The sequence below is a fragment of the Pelobates fuscus genome, chromosome 1 (genome assembly GCF_036172605.1).
Source record: "Pelobates fuscus isolate aPelFus1 chromosome 1, aPelFus1.pri, whole genome shotgun sequence".
NCBI classification, from domain to species: Eukaryota; Metazoa; Chordata; class Amphibia; order Anura; family Pelobatidae; genus Pelobates; species Pelobates fuscus.
Window position 1 is genome coordinate 11,425,514 of NC_086317.1, and position 16,946 is coordinate 11,442,459.

Sequence of the window (16,946 nt, forward strand, 5' to 3'; positions counted from 1 at the left end):
CCATATACACGAGAACTTTTTAAGGGCAATATCCCTAGTAAATGGCCTTTATTTTGTCTTTATTATTTCCGAGCATGGGATAAGAACGTCTAAATTAAACACACTGTGCAATAAGTAAAGGGTTAGTTTGGGTGGGTTCTGGGAAATTTGGGGATATATTTAAAACAGAGCTGTTGTTTGCCAAAAAAAGTTTTATATTACAGGACCACTTCACTTAGACTACTTCAATAAAATGGGGGGGGGGGGGGGTGCATTGTAAAGAATTGTTATTTTAAATAAGAAACACAATAACACTGTAATATGTTTAGTTATCCCTGTAATTGGCAAAAACATATTTGAAAAATATGAAATGCAGAAAACCCCATCGCTTTATCCTGTAAGTGGGCACCTCCATCTTAGCTCCCTGTAAATCATTGTTATAAGCTCTGCCCTTTACACGTGGCGGTCAGTATAGGGAGAGTTTACAGAGAAGGGAAGAGGAGCTAAGGTCTACCTAGGGGGTCGGGCACCTTGGCAAAACTGTCTGCCGGCACTCTCCCACCCCACACTGAATTTTTAAAAAGTCACTGCACCCTATCACCACATTCTGTGTCTCTTCCTGCCATTACCTCTGTGTATCTCTCCTTGTCCCCTCACCACCTGTCACCTATGTCCTTACAACACTGATCCCATTGTACCTATAGCTGTCCATCACACTGTGTCTCTCGTTGCTACCTCCCCCCTCTTATTCTAACCAGGACAGCGGCATAGGATCTTCATATTCTCCTGCCCAGTCTGTCATTTTACCTCTAGGTTTCTGACTCAATGTGCAGGTTGAGTGGAGTGTTCAGGTACCCCTCACTCACACTGCCACTCAAGGTCTAGAGCAGCCATGACCGACTGAACAGAGTAACATGAGGATTCCCGTGTGTCCCCGGACGTGACCTGCCCATTTTCATACTCTGATTTGGTGGAACGAATAGCATTAAAGGCTGTGACATGCTTTGAGTGAGTTGTAATGAAAGCGTACACCCTGATCAGAGCTTTACATTAATATACCCCCATTCCACCCTGCATGGCAGGTACTGCTGGCTTGAGTTTCCACCTCTATGCTTTGTGAAGGGATTGGATATAAATGTGTTCCATTTCCAAAAAAGGAAACTAACTTTCAAAGAGAATTTCAAAAGGCAAATTACCTGAAGAGGGGAAAAAATGTCAAGTCATCTATTTTGGCCTTAAATTTAAAATTCACTTCTCATCAATTGTCACTTCAGTAAATAACCCCGTCTAGTCGTTCCTTCCTGTGATGGAATGTGGGTAAATAAAGAGTTAAAATAAATACTGCTGGGTGTCTCTGCAGACAGGTGTAGGGGATAAGCCGGCCCCCGGAGAACTCGCAGAGTTTCCTGTTAGTGACACCTGCAGGGCTATTCAGTAAAGTGTGAATTTCTAATGGCCGAAATGGAAAGATTCTCTAAATCAGCTATACATTAATTTCAGCTTATTTTCCTTAGATTAGAAATCCTCTTTTAGTAAATAACCCTGTTATTAAAAGTAATAACATCTGTATATTAACTTTCCTCCAAGCAGACCTTCCTGTACCCACTGTTGGCATTCATTTTGTAAATAATTTAATAATCAAAATAAAAGCTAAATGTGGATTTTAGTGGAAAAAAAAAAAACTACTGCAGCAACGACTGCGCTGTGTAAAACATGGACAAGTAAATACTGCTCCCTTTCCCCCCCTCGATGCTCCAGGGGTGCTCGGCCTGTGTGCATTCACTTCTACTACCACACGTGCATCTATCAGACAGCCACTCGAGGGACTTCTGTGTTCTTAAAACATGAAAGGTGTTTTAAATGACGCTGGACGTCCTCACGCTATGTGAGGACCTCCAGCGTCACCGGAATTCCCATAGGAAAGCTTTGAACCATCGGCGCTGGATTCAGGTAAGTCACTGAAGGGGTTTTAACCCCTTCAGCAACGTGGGAGGGAGAGGGCCACTGCAGTGCCAATAAAAAGGGTATGTTTTCCTGGCACTGGAGAGTCTCTTTAATACTACGGTTACATGACATTTAACCTTTTATTTTCAGTAATAAACATGGCAGTTTTCCTTTAATATGCGTCGATGGATAACCTGCATGGGTCATGGTGGAAGAAGGCTCATTGTCAGTCTCACAGATCCTAGGGCCCTGTAGCTGTAGGAATTTGCAGAATAAGAGTCACTGACTAATCCTACCCACTAAATCACTTACACCCCTCTCTCTGTCTGTATTATTATTATTATTATTTAGGAAGCGCCAACAGGCTTTGTAGCACTGTACAATAGGTGGACGAACAGACAAGTATTTGTAACCAGACAAGTTGGATGCACAGGAACAGAGGGATTGAGGGCCCTGCTCAATGAGCGTACATGCTAGAGGGAGTGGGGTAATGTGGCCAATAGGTAAGGGTAGGGTAGAAAATTAGGTTGCTAGGATAGTATTCATTGAGGGATTAGTGTTTGGTTTTGATGACAGTTCCAAGAGAAGAATCAGGGTGCGGGGAGGGAAAGCTGTTCACAGTTTAATACACTTTCCTGAACAAGTAAGTTTTCAAAGATATTTTTTTTTTTTTTTTTTTAAGGAGTTGAGATTGGGTGAAGGTCTAAGAGAGGGGAAGGGCAGTCCACAGGAATGATGCAGCCCTAGATAAGTCTTTAAGGTGAGCATCAGAGGTGGATTAACAAATCAAATTCATTTTAATCTACGCATGAATCTCGGATGGATCAATTAGTTAGTGTGCAGATTAACAGGAATTGTATTAATTCCTTTAGTTGAAAAGGACTTGTGCACAACGTCTAGTAAAAGTGCAAGATTTGACATTAAAGGATCACTATAGGGTCAGGAACACAAACATGTATTACTGACTCTATAGTGTTAAAACCACCATCTAGCCCCCCTGGGCTCCTCAGGCCTCTATAAATATAGCAAAATCTTACTGTATTTAAGCCAGAAGCGGTAGCTCTGCATGCTGTTTGCCTCAGAAAAACAAGCAGTCTGCTGACATCATCAGAAGTGGTAGGCTGATCCAATCACAATGCTTCCCCATAGGATTGGCTGAGACTGACAAAGAGGCAGATCAGGGGCAGAGCCAGCATGATTCAAACACAGCCCTGGCCAATCAGCATCTCCTCATAGAGATGAATTGAATCAATGCATCTCTATGAGGAAAGTTCAGTGTCTGCATGCAGAGGGAGGAGATACTGAATGTTTGGATGCATTTTAGGCAGCCATGACCCAGGAAGGATCTCTAAAAGCCATCTGAGGAGTGGCCAGTGAAGTTATCACTAGGCTGTAATGTAAACACTGCATTTTCTCTGAAAAGACCGTGTTTACAGCAAAAAGCCTGAAGGTAATGATTCTACTCACCAGAACAAATGCAGTAAGCTGTAGTTGTTCTGGTGACTATAGTGTCCATTTAAGGAGAGCTGGCCCATTCTTCAAGTAAACATAAAATGTATAAAACAGCATATTGTGGTAAGTTTAAAAATAAAAAAATCACACCTTAAAATAGGTAAATATTCTCGAACTTGGCTCCCCCCCTCCTCCCAATTATTTTGGCCTTAATGCCTTTTTTTTTCTAATTAATCACAATTTGTTTAAAAAAAAGAAAAAAATTCTATTCTGACAAAAGTCAGCCAAAGACAATTCCCCCAAATGTCCCCATATTTCTGAACGGTGTGATTTCTGAGTTTCAGGCGTGATAAGAATCGGTGCGCACTCCCATGCAGCATACCAGGTACACATTTTCATTGTCAACTTCAAAATTATCCCAGTAAAAAAAAAACACAAGTTATATGAACACATACATATACTATATATATTTTTTTTTTCACTTAAATTTCATCCACATAACATACTTTCAAAATAGATTTACTATATTACAATGATTAAATATTATACATATCATTTCTAAAACCATAATGTTTACATTTATACAATAAATGTGTTCAAATAAAAAAGATGGACACGTTAACCTCTTTCATACTCATGCAAAGGTAAAGAAAAAAATACAAGAAAAACGATTGAAGCTGCTAAATTTCCAAACAATGAGAGGATGGCAGTGGGGGATTTAAACTTTTGATCTTAAATATCTAACCCAAGGGGCCCAGATTTCATCATATTTCTCTTTGGATATTCTATCTAATGCTATGCCTGCTTCCATCCTGCGTTGGAAATCTACTTGTGTACAAATATCTTGCCAATTTAAGGGACCTGTGCTTCTCCAGTTCCTAGCCATAACTATTTTACTTGCCAAAAAAATATGAATCATAAGAAATTTATATTAACCCTTGGCATGTCTAAATGGAACAGAAACATTTGGGCAGTTATAACAATCTGTGCCTTAAAATTAAAGTTTACTAAATCAGTTTCATAGGATTCAGCTCCTCACAATCCCACCATATGTGGGGGAATGAGCCTAGTGCACATACATATACTTTTAAAGAGAAAAATTAAAAAGCATTCTGGATGCATGACTTTCATTACAGTTCACAGCACCCTCTACATTCAGTATGGTAATCTTTTAGCTGAATTCACACAATCCCAAAGCTGAACTTACATCCATGGTCAGCACATGAGCAATGCTCCAAACACATGCAAAAAATAAGAGGGAATTAATATGTTCTCTCCACTAGAGGGCAGCATTATATACGGAACTCGGGAACAGCAGTAACATTCACATGGGGGTCTGATTGCTTTTTATTTGTGTTTCCGCTTTCCATCTGTATTTGCACTTCTAGAGAGATCTGCCTGATTTTTAATATTCAGCCAAAGGTTTATTGGGGGATTCAATGCCTCTGCTACAATCCAGAGGGCCTGCACCCCTACCCTAAAAGGGACACTCCATAGAAACATAGAATGTGACGGAAGATAAGTCTGCCCATCTAGTCTGCCCAATTTTCTAAATACTTTCATTAGTCCCTGGCCTTATCTTATAGTTAGGATAGCTTTATGCCTATCCCACGCATGCTTAAACCCCTTAAGGACCAAACTTCTGGAATAAAAGGGAATCATGACATGTCACGTGTCCTTAAGGGGTTAAAGGAACACTATAGTCACCTAAATTACTTTAGCTAAATAAAGCAGTTTTAGTGTATAGATCATTCCCCTGCAATTTCACTGCTCAATTCACTGTCATTTAGGAGTTAAATCACTTTGTTTCTGTTTATGCAGCCCTAGCCACACCTCCCCTGGCTATGATTGACAGAGCCTGCATGAAATAAAAACTGGTTTCACTTTCAAACAGATGTAATTTACCTTAAATAATTGTATCTCAATCTCTAAATTGAACTTTAATCACACACAGGAGGCTCTTGCAGGGTCTAGCAAGCTATTAACATAGCAGGGGATAAGAAAATCTTAATTAAACAGAACTTGCAATAAAGAAAGCCTAAATAGGGCTCTCTTTGCAGGAAGTGTTTTTGGAATGCTGTGCAAGTCACATGCAGGGAGGTGTGACTAGGGTTCATAAACACAGGGATTTAACTCCTAAATGGCAGAGGATTGAGCAGTGAGGCTGCAGGGGCATGTTCTATACACCAAAACTGCTTCATTAAGCTAAAGTTGTTCAGGTGACTATAGTGTCCCTTTAAATTCCTTTACTGTGTTACCCTCTGCCGCTTCAGCTGGAAGACTATTCCATGCATCCACTACCCTCTCAGTAAGGTAATACTTCCTGAAATTATGTTTAAAGGATCACTATAGTGTCAGGAAAACAAACTCGTTTCCTGACACTATACAACCCTTAGGTGTCCCCCCCCCCCCACCTTAGCGCTGAAAGGTTTTAAATCCCTTTGGTTACTTACTTTAATCCTAAATCGTTAAAACCTGGGGGGCCTGGCACCCAGACCATTTCATTGAGCTGAAGTGGTCTGGGTAACTATAGTGTCCCATTAAACCTTTGCCCCTCTAATGTAAGACTATGTCCTCTTCTTGTGGTAGTTTTTCTTCTTTTAAATATAGTCTCCTCCTTTACTGTGTTGCGTCCCTTTATGTATTTAAATGTTTCTATCATATCCCCCCTGTCTCGTCTTTCCTCCAAGCTATACATGTTAATTTAACTTTTCCTTGTAAGCTTTATCCTGCAATCCATGAACCAGTTTAGTAGCCCTTCTCTGAACTCTCTCTAAGGTATCAATATCCTTCTGGAGATACGGTCTCTCTCCAGTACTGCGTACAATACTCCAAGTGAGGTCTCACCAGTGTTCTGTGGCATGAGCACCTCCCTCTTTCTACTGCTAATACCTCTCCCTATACAACCAAGCATTCTGCTAGCATTTCCTGCTGCTCTATTACATTGTCTGCCTACCTTTAAGTCATCAGAAATAATCATCCCTAAATCCCTTTCCTCAGATGTTGAGGTTAGGACTATATCAAATATTCTGTACTCTGCCCTTGGGTTTTTACGTCCAAGATGCATTATCTTGCACTTATCCACATTAAATGTCAGTTGCCACAACTCTGACCATTTTTCTAGTTTACCTAAATCATTAGCCATTTGGCTTATCCCTCCTGGAACATCAACCCTGTTACATATCTTAGTATCATCCGCAAAAAGACACACCTTACCATCAAGACCTTCTGCAATATCACTAATAAAAATATTAAAGAGAATGGGTCCAAGTACAGATCCCTGCAGTTTATTGATAAGCCTTCTATGTGCAACAGTGTCAAAAGCCTTACTGAAATCTAGGTAAGCTATGTCTACTGCACCACCCTGGTCCCAGACACATAGTAATTTAGCTTCCCGAAGTGCTTAATGTCTAAAGAATGTGTTTATCATTTTACAAACAAACGGAATATAATGATTCGATCCGTCAACAAACCCTACTCTTTCATTCAGGTGAAAAACAGTCTTATGGTTATAATCTGGCTATTTACAAACCAATCTCCCTGTGACAAAAAGACATCATCATCTTGGTGAAATATATTTTATAAATATAAAATAAAAAAGGGAGTATGGAGCGGAATGAAAATACCCAGATTTGGTAAAAGCATATCTCGAGTTTAGGAAACTGTGTAATGGTGGAATATCTGTGATGCTGAGGAGAAAGGGGGGGACGACGACTAAAAGTTGCACTACTAGTATTTACCAGGTTAATATGCTACCCCTTTAATACACTTCCCAGCATGCACTGGTTTTTCCTTTCCAGGTTAGTTGAACAGGACGGGATTTTAGAAGTCACAAATCCAGGTCATGTGACTCACACAAACAATACCATTTAAAATAACAAAAAGCTACAAAGTTCACTAGTTTTGTTTCCTATTTAATCTAGTAATCAAAAATATAAATGATGTGATGCCTTCTACAAAGATAGATGGAAATGGTACAGCCAAGCAGTATTAAGGAAAGATATTTATTAGAAATTTAGTTTTTTGTGAATGAAACAAAATGTACTTTTCACAAGAGAAGACTTTATTATATCGTGGAACCTGAATGTATGTTGCTCTTGGTGAAACACTGAACACCAAGCCCCTTTGGAAGGGAGGAAGTTAAAATAATATCAAAGGGCATCCTCTTCCCCACCAACGGGACGTCAGATCAGATACAATGTGACGCGGTGCCATCGGCTGTAACTATATATATATATATATATATAACTAAAATCTCACAATGTAAAAATCTAGAGCTCTGTGCTAGCGGGATGGGTCCACACATAATCTGTGTTTGTGCTTCTTTAGGGTTTGGCCTGCTCTTTCAGAGCTTCCTCTCGCAGCCGGGCTTTCTTCTCCAGGTTAATGTTGGCCAGGGACTCGTGCCGACCTGCCGCCTGTGAGGGAAAGAACATTTTATCAGTCAGGAAACAGCCAGCCTGGTGGAGGAACACAGACAGCACTGTGCCGCCAAACATGCAGAAACAAGCCAACAGCACTATGAACCCTGAGTGCCATGAGAGATTCTAGACAGGGTCGTGCTCAGTACCTACCTACCTTTTTTAAATTTATCAGATGTGCTTCTGAATCGCTCTGTTTTTTCTGACAATAGTTTTCATAAAATACATAAAGAAAAGTAGGAACTACTGAAATCAATTGAACAAAAGGCAAACATCATGGCAGAGGAGGACAAAATGGCTGCAGCCAGGTATTGAGATCCAGCACAAGGAAGAAAAATTAATTTAAATAAAAGACAAGTGGTAATGGGAGGGAGAATGATTAAATAAACACTTTGTTGCTATGGTGCTAGGAGGTCCCTGGTACCTCACCTGTAGGGGTTAAACCAAAGTTGGCGCTCCAGCTGCCCCCATCGGCATCCAGGTTCTAAAATGTAAGGTACCTTTTTTTGTGAATGGGAGCTTTTGGTTACATTAGAGCAGGCTTCTACAAACTCCGGCCCTCCAGATGTTGCTGAACTACAACTCCCATGATTCTCAGCCTATTTCATTCATAGAATCATGGGAGTTATAGCTCAGCAACATCTGGAGGGCCGGAGTTTGGGGAAGTCTGCCTTAGATCCTCAGCTGACCACTGACCAATCAGCAGCGCCCCTGCCTGGCAGCAGTCCATGCTGCCTGTAGCTGAATTTCAAGAACCGGACGTGGATAGGGACAGCGAGGCATGGCGCTGGAAGGCCAACTTTGTGTTAAAATTGGTTTAACAGTTACCGGTAAAGAAGCGCCAGCAACCTCTTGGTACCAAAACAACTTAATTTCAATGAATTTCTGCCTGAACTCTTTCAGAGGAAATGAATTACATAAATTGTGTTTATATCACAGGATCGTATTATTGTGAAGAACCCGAATGTCCATAGTATTAGCTTCTCCTTTAATTTCTAAAACTATCTCACGGACCCATTATTTAATTGTAATCTAATAAAATGCATTCTGTAAAGTGATTGGACTCTTCCCAGTGTCCGAGGAGCGGTGATCTGGGGGCCAGTGAATAAGAGGTGGCTGCTCTTACCATTGAAGACCTTGTAAACCAGTTTGGGGAATCTGTTTTGAGCAGAATTTAAACCAATGCTAGTGTTAGTGCTGTCACTTTGCTTTTTTTGAGGGGGAAACGTTTAAATTCTGCACTGCAGCTCGGGGGCCCATTTTAATGCCCAGTTTTATCTTGGTGCCCCGAGTGGCTATAGATGTGAAATATACATATAGAAAATTTACATTTTAAAGTCGAATCACACGTTATCTTTCTTTTTCACCACCACTGTGTTTGCCTTCTTACAATGAGGGCATGCCCAGGGCACCATAAACAGTACAGCGTGATGTATTGGTGATGGTGCTCGGAATGTTCCTTTTACCTTAAAATATTCCAAGTAGCCTACAACCCACACAAAGGGTTAATGAAGATTTCTTTATTAAATACTAAACTGTATATGGCAAGTTTTCAGAATACTAAAAAAGGAAAATAATAGAATATAACTTCGTTATTATAATCCCCCTGTGGAGCAGGGTCAATCAAGGTCGCTTCCTGAATGCAGCTCAGCGCCAAGAAAGATGATTAAACAGGCGGCGTGCTAAATATAGACACCCCCACAGTGTCCATCGAAAAAGAAGGTATTCGTGGACCCACTAGACACAGCCAAATAACTAGTTCAAATGGAAGCCGTATCTTTACAAGACACAGTTTAACAAGGATGAAAACACTGCAACTGGAAGATTTGGGTGTTTTATATAAAGAGATAAATGATCACTAGGACTTCTTGTGTTAAAACAAACCTTGAACTCACAGTACCTAAAACAAAAAGTCACATATCACGGTATTACGTTACTACGTTCGGGGACTGGGATTGCTTATTTAAACAAACTATACAGAACCATTCAAATTATGGTTTTAAAAAGCCAATAACTCGGGATATTAACCTAGATGCATCTTTCATAAGGCCACTCAATGCCAATATTTATTGTTTTTACAGTCATGAAGCGAGCTACCATTTTAACATCAGTTTAGTAAATAGAAATAACAAATAAAATAAAATCAGCCCAAAAAGAAAGGTACAATACAAGAAATAAAGTATTCTATCAATTCTTCAATCCCAAGCACTGCCCACCTCATGGTGGCTCCTCCCACTGTGACACCTTACGATGGTGCAATAAATATAAATAAAGCCTGTCCATCTAAACACTTCATTAGTCATAGCCAGCACATTCTACAATGTTCCTTCATTTTTAGACTCTTGAATAAATTGTATTTGTCCTGTGTGCTTAATGTGTAGTATGCACTTAGCGTAGAGATCAATACAGGAATATGGTATATATACACACGCACCTGCTTCCCCAATATCACCATGGCGATACAGCCAAAAATAGTCATCACCATCATGAGAATGGCAAATTTCACCCGCACCTTGCTTTTTGCTGCATCCACCATATCGTAGCTAGATGGAAGAGAGAGACCGGATAAAGAAACAACTTTAACAGAAGAAAACAAATTTTAAATACAAAACCCTTTTTTTCCTTTTTACTAAAAATCTGCCTCATGTGTGACAGTTATGGAAGCGATATCTGGATATAAACCTCTAAGATCCAAACCTAATCTATACATTAAAGGGACACTATAGTCACCAGTGCAACATCATGTATTCCTGACCCTATAGTGTTAACACGACCATCTAGCCCCCCTGGGCCCCTCATTCCTCCATAGATATAGTAAAAATCTTACTGTATTCAAGCCAGAAGCTATAAAGCTGCATGCTGTTAGACTCCGGAAAAACAAGCAGTCTGCTGATATGTGATAGCCTGATCCAATCACAATGCTTCTCCATAGGATTGGCTGAGACTGACAAGGAGACAGATCAGGGGCAGAGCCAGCATGATTCAAACACAGCCCTGGTCAATCAGCATCTCCTCATCGAGATGAATTGAATCAATGAGTCTCTATGAGGAAAGTTCAGTGTCTGCATGCAGTAGGAGGAGATACTGAATCACAGGATGCTCGTGCACAGCAGATCTGAGTGGATGGAGGCATATTATGCCTCCATCAACTCCAAAGTCCCTCTGGTTCACTCTGAGTGACTGCAACTGGAGGTGTTCCTAGCATTCAATATAAACACTGTATTTTCTCAGAAAATACAGTGTTTACATGAGAAAGGCTGCAGGGAGCTATAGTTCTCACCTGAGCAACCTCATTAAGCTGTTGTTGTTCAGGTGACTATAGTGTCCCTTTAAGGAAAAGGGGTGACCCGGCTCTTAGAAAGGAAATTAATTAAATTTAATGTAACATTGCGGCAGCCACAAAAACATCACAAAAGAAAGATGAAATATTGGGTTTATGTAACAGGTTATTTGATGGATCACACTATGCTCCTCCATTTCTTCTGATCATGCATATTGAGGCAGGCTCCCACTCCCACAACACTTATCTCTCTGTGTAGGGCTCTCAGGAATGGGTAACTCACGAAACGATTTCAGGAATGTCCTCCTGTTTCTTGAAACGTCCTCCCCATATCAGGATCTTCTTCTCAAAGCCAGACGGCCTGTGTCCAGGTACCTTGAAGGAGGCACCTTGAGGAAAGAGAAGACAGGTGTGTTGGTGAGGACCGAATAATTAATAGATGGTCAGTGAGCTTATTGCATGCTCAGATGAAGGAGGAAAAGACAGAAACGGGTCTGTGAAACAGGGCAATCCCATGAGAGGAAAAATACACAGACGGCAAAGAGAGAAAAACTGACTTATGGGACAAAGCGGTAACTAGTATCTAGGATTACTGAGAAACAGCGATTGACAGGTGGGCTGCCAATGGTCAAGCAGGTCCCACCCACTGCGTCATTTCACCGTAACATTCGTTTCACTCACCAGGATCCTTGGGTTGGACCTCTTCCGGTTTGCTACACAAAAACCTCTTGGCTGCGATGCCCTGGACCCCCAGCTGTCTTTGGAAAGAACCAGCTCCTCCTCTCAGCAGAGCGGATCTCCCTGGAAGAAGAGAGTACTTTCCAAGTCACAAAATAACAGTCACTGTACATTTCCCATTTTTATTTCATGTATGGGTTAAAGTAATGGGCTTCACTTCCATTAAGACTGGTAATGATTGATAGCTAGGTTCTGGAGCGGTAAGAACAAGGGACAGATGTAAACACTAACAGCTACTTAACATTAACCGAATTCAGAAAGAATATCCATAAAGTAGAATAGCCCTGACCTTAGCAAGAACTTTACAACAGGCTATTAGTATTGGGGGGGAGGAGGAGGGGGGTCCTAAAGCGGACGTGATTTAGAGATACAGCCTTCTATACGTCAGGTTTTGGTTCCAAAAATCCCAGTTTAACGCGGACAGACCTGCCTGGAGGGATTATGTAACACTGTATTACGGTGCATAGTCAGGGTTATTCACAATAGTGTACATACTGTAACAATTTCAAGACAAATGTGGCCATTGTGTGTTTGCACAGTTTGAATTTGCTATTATGATAAATGTAGCAATTTGACGATTTAATGAACCGCAGCATAAAACCATCTTTAAATTAGGGGCCGTCTATTGATAATTCCACTAATGGAGCCAAATATACACCTATATACGGTAAGCACGGCCTCTGCTTGACGAATTATCCACAATGTGGTCTCCCCACGTCCTCCCAGGATAATGTAATTACGGATCGCCATCTGTTGCCAGACGCCTGGTAAGTGAATTACCCAAGAATTATCTGGGAACAGGGAAACTGTAACAACTACAGTCACTGTTACGGACCGTTTCAGCATAAAAGGGGAAAAATCCGTTTAGGCGATAATCCCCTTTTCCCAAACAAGGCACAGCTACTGTAAAAGCACCAAAACTCACGAATTTGGATATAAATGAATGCACCAAACTCCCGAACTGCATACAAGGGAATAAGGTAGCACTCCAACTGGAACCTCACGAATAGCTGCTAGCAGACGAACAGGAAAAGCAGACATCAGCTTACACTCCTAGCAATCAATCTTCCAGCAGCATACAGTGAATCCCCCCCAAGAACGAGACAAGGCTCCGTGTTGAAGGTCAAGCAGTGGTCTGTTTATTCAGGGCTACCTGCCCCTGTATTTATGCAGGTCTCCCACCTGGTGGACACTCCCCTAGGGGACCAGATGGAAGACTGAAACAGCAGACAGACATGTATCATTTTCGTACACACAGCCACAATACTTTCCCACCATGCATCTTGGTTTCCTCCTCCCTGCCCTGGAGATAATTAATGAAGTAATTCAATTATCTCCTAAGACAAAGGCCAGACTCCATTATGCACATGGTGACACAGAAACAGACTATCACTTTAAAATACAGACAGACACATTTTATACATAAAACACAGACATGTAACATATCCCCAGATAGCTCAGGTCTGGGTGCACATTATTAGGTGAATGGCACCCAGATCACACAAATACATTTTAATTGCCATGGAGCCAAAGTCTTTAATTATACGAACAGGCTATCTGGGTTACTACAGTTCACATAGATTGTGATAGAAATTCAAAGTCCCGAATAAGAACCAGGGGGCTGGAGGCTCAGCGGTGCCTGCACGCAGAAGTGTCCGCTTATAGTGCAGGAAAGCCGGGCAGACAAGCGCTGGCTGCCCGGGGAGCTCCAGAACACCGCCATCGCGTGGCGGCTAGGTGTAAACGCGACCACCCAGTAACAATCAATTAAGCTGCGGTTAACCGCAGCTACTGGGTGGTCAATTGCCGGCACACGCTTGTTAAGCCGCGGTTAACCGCGGCTTCAGGGAGGTCAATAGGAGGCACACGCCAGCTTCTGGGTGGCCCCTTAACAACGCCGGCCGGCTTCCCACGGCTCTGGGGAGGCTGAAAAGAAGCTGATTGTTCGGTAGATAGAACGGCTGTGCAGAAAGGGAAAAATAAACCTTTCTGCACAGTAAAATTAACACTTTAGCTGCCGGTCCATAGTCCAGAGGCAGCAGGCGGGCAACCAGGCTCCTCCAATACAATGTGGCGAGATTGGTTCCGTCACAGTCACCAAGATCAGTAAATGCAAAGGATGAGGGAATATCTGACTCTGAATCCCGATTCTCCTTCCAAGCCTAGCGTGGTGGCACAAAAGCAAGTTTAAGGAAAGCGGTATGAAAAAAAAAAGGGGGGGGGGGGGGAGGGAAAGACAGCCCAATAGGATATTCCAGGGGGGCCTTACAGATATAATTAGCAATCTACAAGAGACCAAATCAGAGACTGGCATGGAAAGGAGAAGGTATGGGTTTAGGCTCCAAACCTAGATGTCCACACTGACATGGAGAGCAGGGGTCTCAGACAGGCAGAGCGAGGCGCTGGCATAGCCAGGAAAGAGAATAAAGACATCCCCCAGGTCACCCTCCCACTGATCTACATAGCACAGTTTACAGATTCCATAGCGCTTTACAATCGTATGAGAGGGGATTTAGCTATAAATAGGACCATTACAAGAAAACTTAGAGGAACGATAGGTGGAAGAGGGCCCTGCTCAAACGAGATTACATTCTATAGAAGATGGGGTATAAGACACGTTAGGACAGGAAATATCAATGAAATAAGGTGGGAGTGAAGCAGAGAGTAAAATGCTGCCCTTTAGGAGAGCGAGAGACCGGTATGTGAGGTAGAGGTTACTCTGGGAGGCCATAAGCTTTCCTAAAGAGATGGGTTTAAGGCACTTCTTAAGTTGGCGAGTTGCCTGTACGGGTGTAAGCAGCGGTCAGGAGGTGGTCATGAGCCGATCGGAAAGACAGAGAAGGGGCATCCCTATGGCTCTGTGAAGAGATACAAGAGGGGCTAGAATTGCTCAGTGCTTTATAGGGTTAACACTTTAAATTGACTCCTATGGGATACAGGAAGCCAATGTAAGGACTGGCAGATGGGAGAAGTGTGAGAGGACCGACTAGAGAGGAAAAATCAGTCTAGCTGCAGCATTCATTACAGACTGTAGCGGGGCAATAGGGCTTTTGGGAAGACCAATCCATGCGGGAAATTACTAGAGCATTATATTGTTCTCGATTAACTTGGAAGGATCGGCTGTGATTTGTACTCCTAGATATTAAAATGAGTTCCTAGTGATTGGCAGGTAGTACTGTGCTTCAATCTGAGCCATGTCTGAAGCCAAGAGGATGAGGGACATAGCCACTAATTTCTCCGTATTGACCTTATATCCCGATAGCTCCCCCCTAATAGAACAGCATCTTGTGGAGTTGTACATTGGAAAAGATTGGATTTCATATTGTCCGTACAAGCGGACACCTTATAGACATCGTTTCCTCTACTCTGGGGGGCGGGGAGGGGTTCTTATTGCGTGTAAGACTGGCTACAAGGTCATCACAAACAGAACTGGTGACAGCGGGCAGCCTTGCCTTGTTCCATCACCCAACAAGGGAATGGGGTTGCTTCACTTCCCTGGAATATCGTCTGAGCTCCAGGGGAGGAATATAAAGCTTTGACTGCTGGAATAATAGTGGGAAAGCAAACTGCTGATACAGTTGGAAGAAGGACAATGAACTCCTTCTCTGCATCCAAACAAGTCAGAGAAGGCGCTAACTTGGTAGCTAATCTCCAGAAAAACTCAAGATTCCATCTGGTATTCTCATAGAAATGGTTGTCCCTGTACAAAGCCAGCCTGGTTTGGGAGAATGGGGGAAACCAGCAATGGGCCAAGTCTCTCCGCTATCACTTCAGCCAATATTTTATGGTCAGAATTGATCAGGGAAATTCGATTTTAGAATTTTTAACGTGATACATCTAAACACTTACACGTCTTCCTGGCTACTTGAAAGAATCCTGAAATTTATGTTTAAAATCTAGAAAATAAATATTTACACAAAACATTAGGATTATTCAGAGAAATAAAAGAAATCACTGGTTTCTTAGCTGCCACTGTAGGAATTCTGAAATATAATATTTATATAGACGTAAAGATATTCAAACTGAAATAAATAAATGTGTGAATTAGGACAAGGCATTCAGTTAACATAATCCACCCCAACAATAAAAAGATTAAATATCCAATGCTGTTTAATAAATCCCTGCTCCAGGGACCCACACCCGTTCTATAGACCTGTCTATCCCACAATACTCATTAAACCAAGGGCTCTCCTCCCAAACAATGCAGCTGGACAGGGGTCCCTGCTACTCACTGATAACAGAAAGCAGATAAACTACAACTCCCATGATCCTTTATGGCTGATTGAAACATGATGGGAGTGGTAGTCCTGCAGGAGCTGAGCTCTCTCTGTGGCCATTCCTGCAGTAATGCAAACTACAGCTCCCATGATCCTTTATGGCTGATTAGACCATGATGGGAGTAGTAGTCATGCAGCAGCAGTGTGAGTACATTTTAGTTGAGCACCATGGGAGTTGTAGTCATGTCAGTGTGTGTGGGAGGGGGCTCTGTGTGGCCCTTGGCTCCCAGGGGCCCCATGTTAGGACCCGCTACCTACCAGCCAATGAGCGCAGGCCGCTCCTGCCCAGCGATCTCAACATCCTTCACCGACACTAACCGGGTTAATGGCAGAGGGCGAGCGTGACGTCAGAACTAGGACCCCGCCCCCGTGACACCGGCAGCCAATAAAGGCACAGCGTGCGGAAACGCGGGTTATAGATCCCAGAACGAGGCGTGGGATGGGTGTGCGTGTCACTACTAACGCGGGGTCCTTCCTCCAGTGACGGGGGCTGCCCCTCACAGTGCCTGATTGGATACAGGGTCATTCAATAAACCAGACACTGTACATAATCAGACAGAGAACTGACCATTCTGGGCCAAAATTACTGAACTGGAAAACAGAGGCAGATTATTTCTAATTCTACTGACATCGCAAATTAATATCATTACAAGTTCTCCCAACACCCAAAATTATATTCAATATAGTGGGCTATAGATAACACAGATAATGCAGAGTTACATTATACCGGCTCTGCCCTTGTTATATAGCATTGTATCACTGTCTATAGTGGGCTATAGATAACACAGATAATGCAGAGTTACATTATACCGGCTCTGTCCTTGTTATATAGCATTGTATCACTGTCTATAGTGG

General features: G+C 42.2%; 2 protein-coding genes across 2 annotated transcripts in view; both read right to left on the bottom strand.

The window, feature by feature from the left end:
* LOC134573755 (zinc finger protein 850-like) overlaps positions 1-16,946 on the bottom strand; it is a 788,930-nt gene that overhangs the window by 340,462 nt on the left and 431,522 nt on the right. The window lies entirely within an intron of this gene.
* Positions 7,361-16,451, bottom strand: FAM162A (family with sequence similarity 162 member A). The gene is made up of 5 exons (XM_063446255.1): positions 16,350-16,451; positions 11,758-11,877; positions 11,360-11,465; positions 10,231-10,339; positions 7,361-7,793 (listed from the first exon to the last, which is right to left on the bottom strand). The coding sequence occupies exons 1-5, from the start codon at positions 16,390-16,392 to the stop codon at positions 7,701-7,703; spliced, it is 471 nt and encodes a 156-aa protein (XP_063302325.1). The 5' UTR covers positions 16,393-16,451; the 3' UTR covers positions 7,361-7,700.

Bases quoted from the DNA above. Each gene is read 5' to 3' on its own strand.
- FAM162A (XM_063446255.1), bottom strand. From the start codon at position 16,392: ATGTTGAGATCGCTGGGCAGGAGCGGCCTGCGCTCATTGGCTG. The intron at 11,466-11,757 runs GTGAGTGAAACG...TCTTTCCTCAAG, and splicing joins GGTCCAACCCAAGGATCCTG to GTGCCTCCTTCAAGGTACCT. The intron at 7,794-10,230 runs GTGCGTGTGTAT...TTTCCCTCACAG, and splicing joins TGGTGATATTGGGGAAGCAG to GCGGCAGGTCGGCACGAGTC.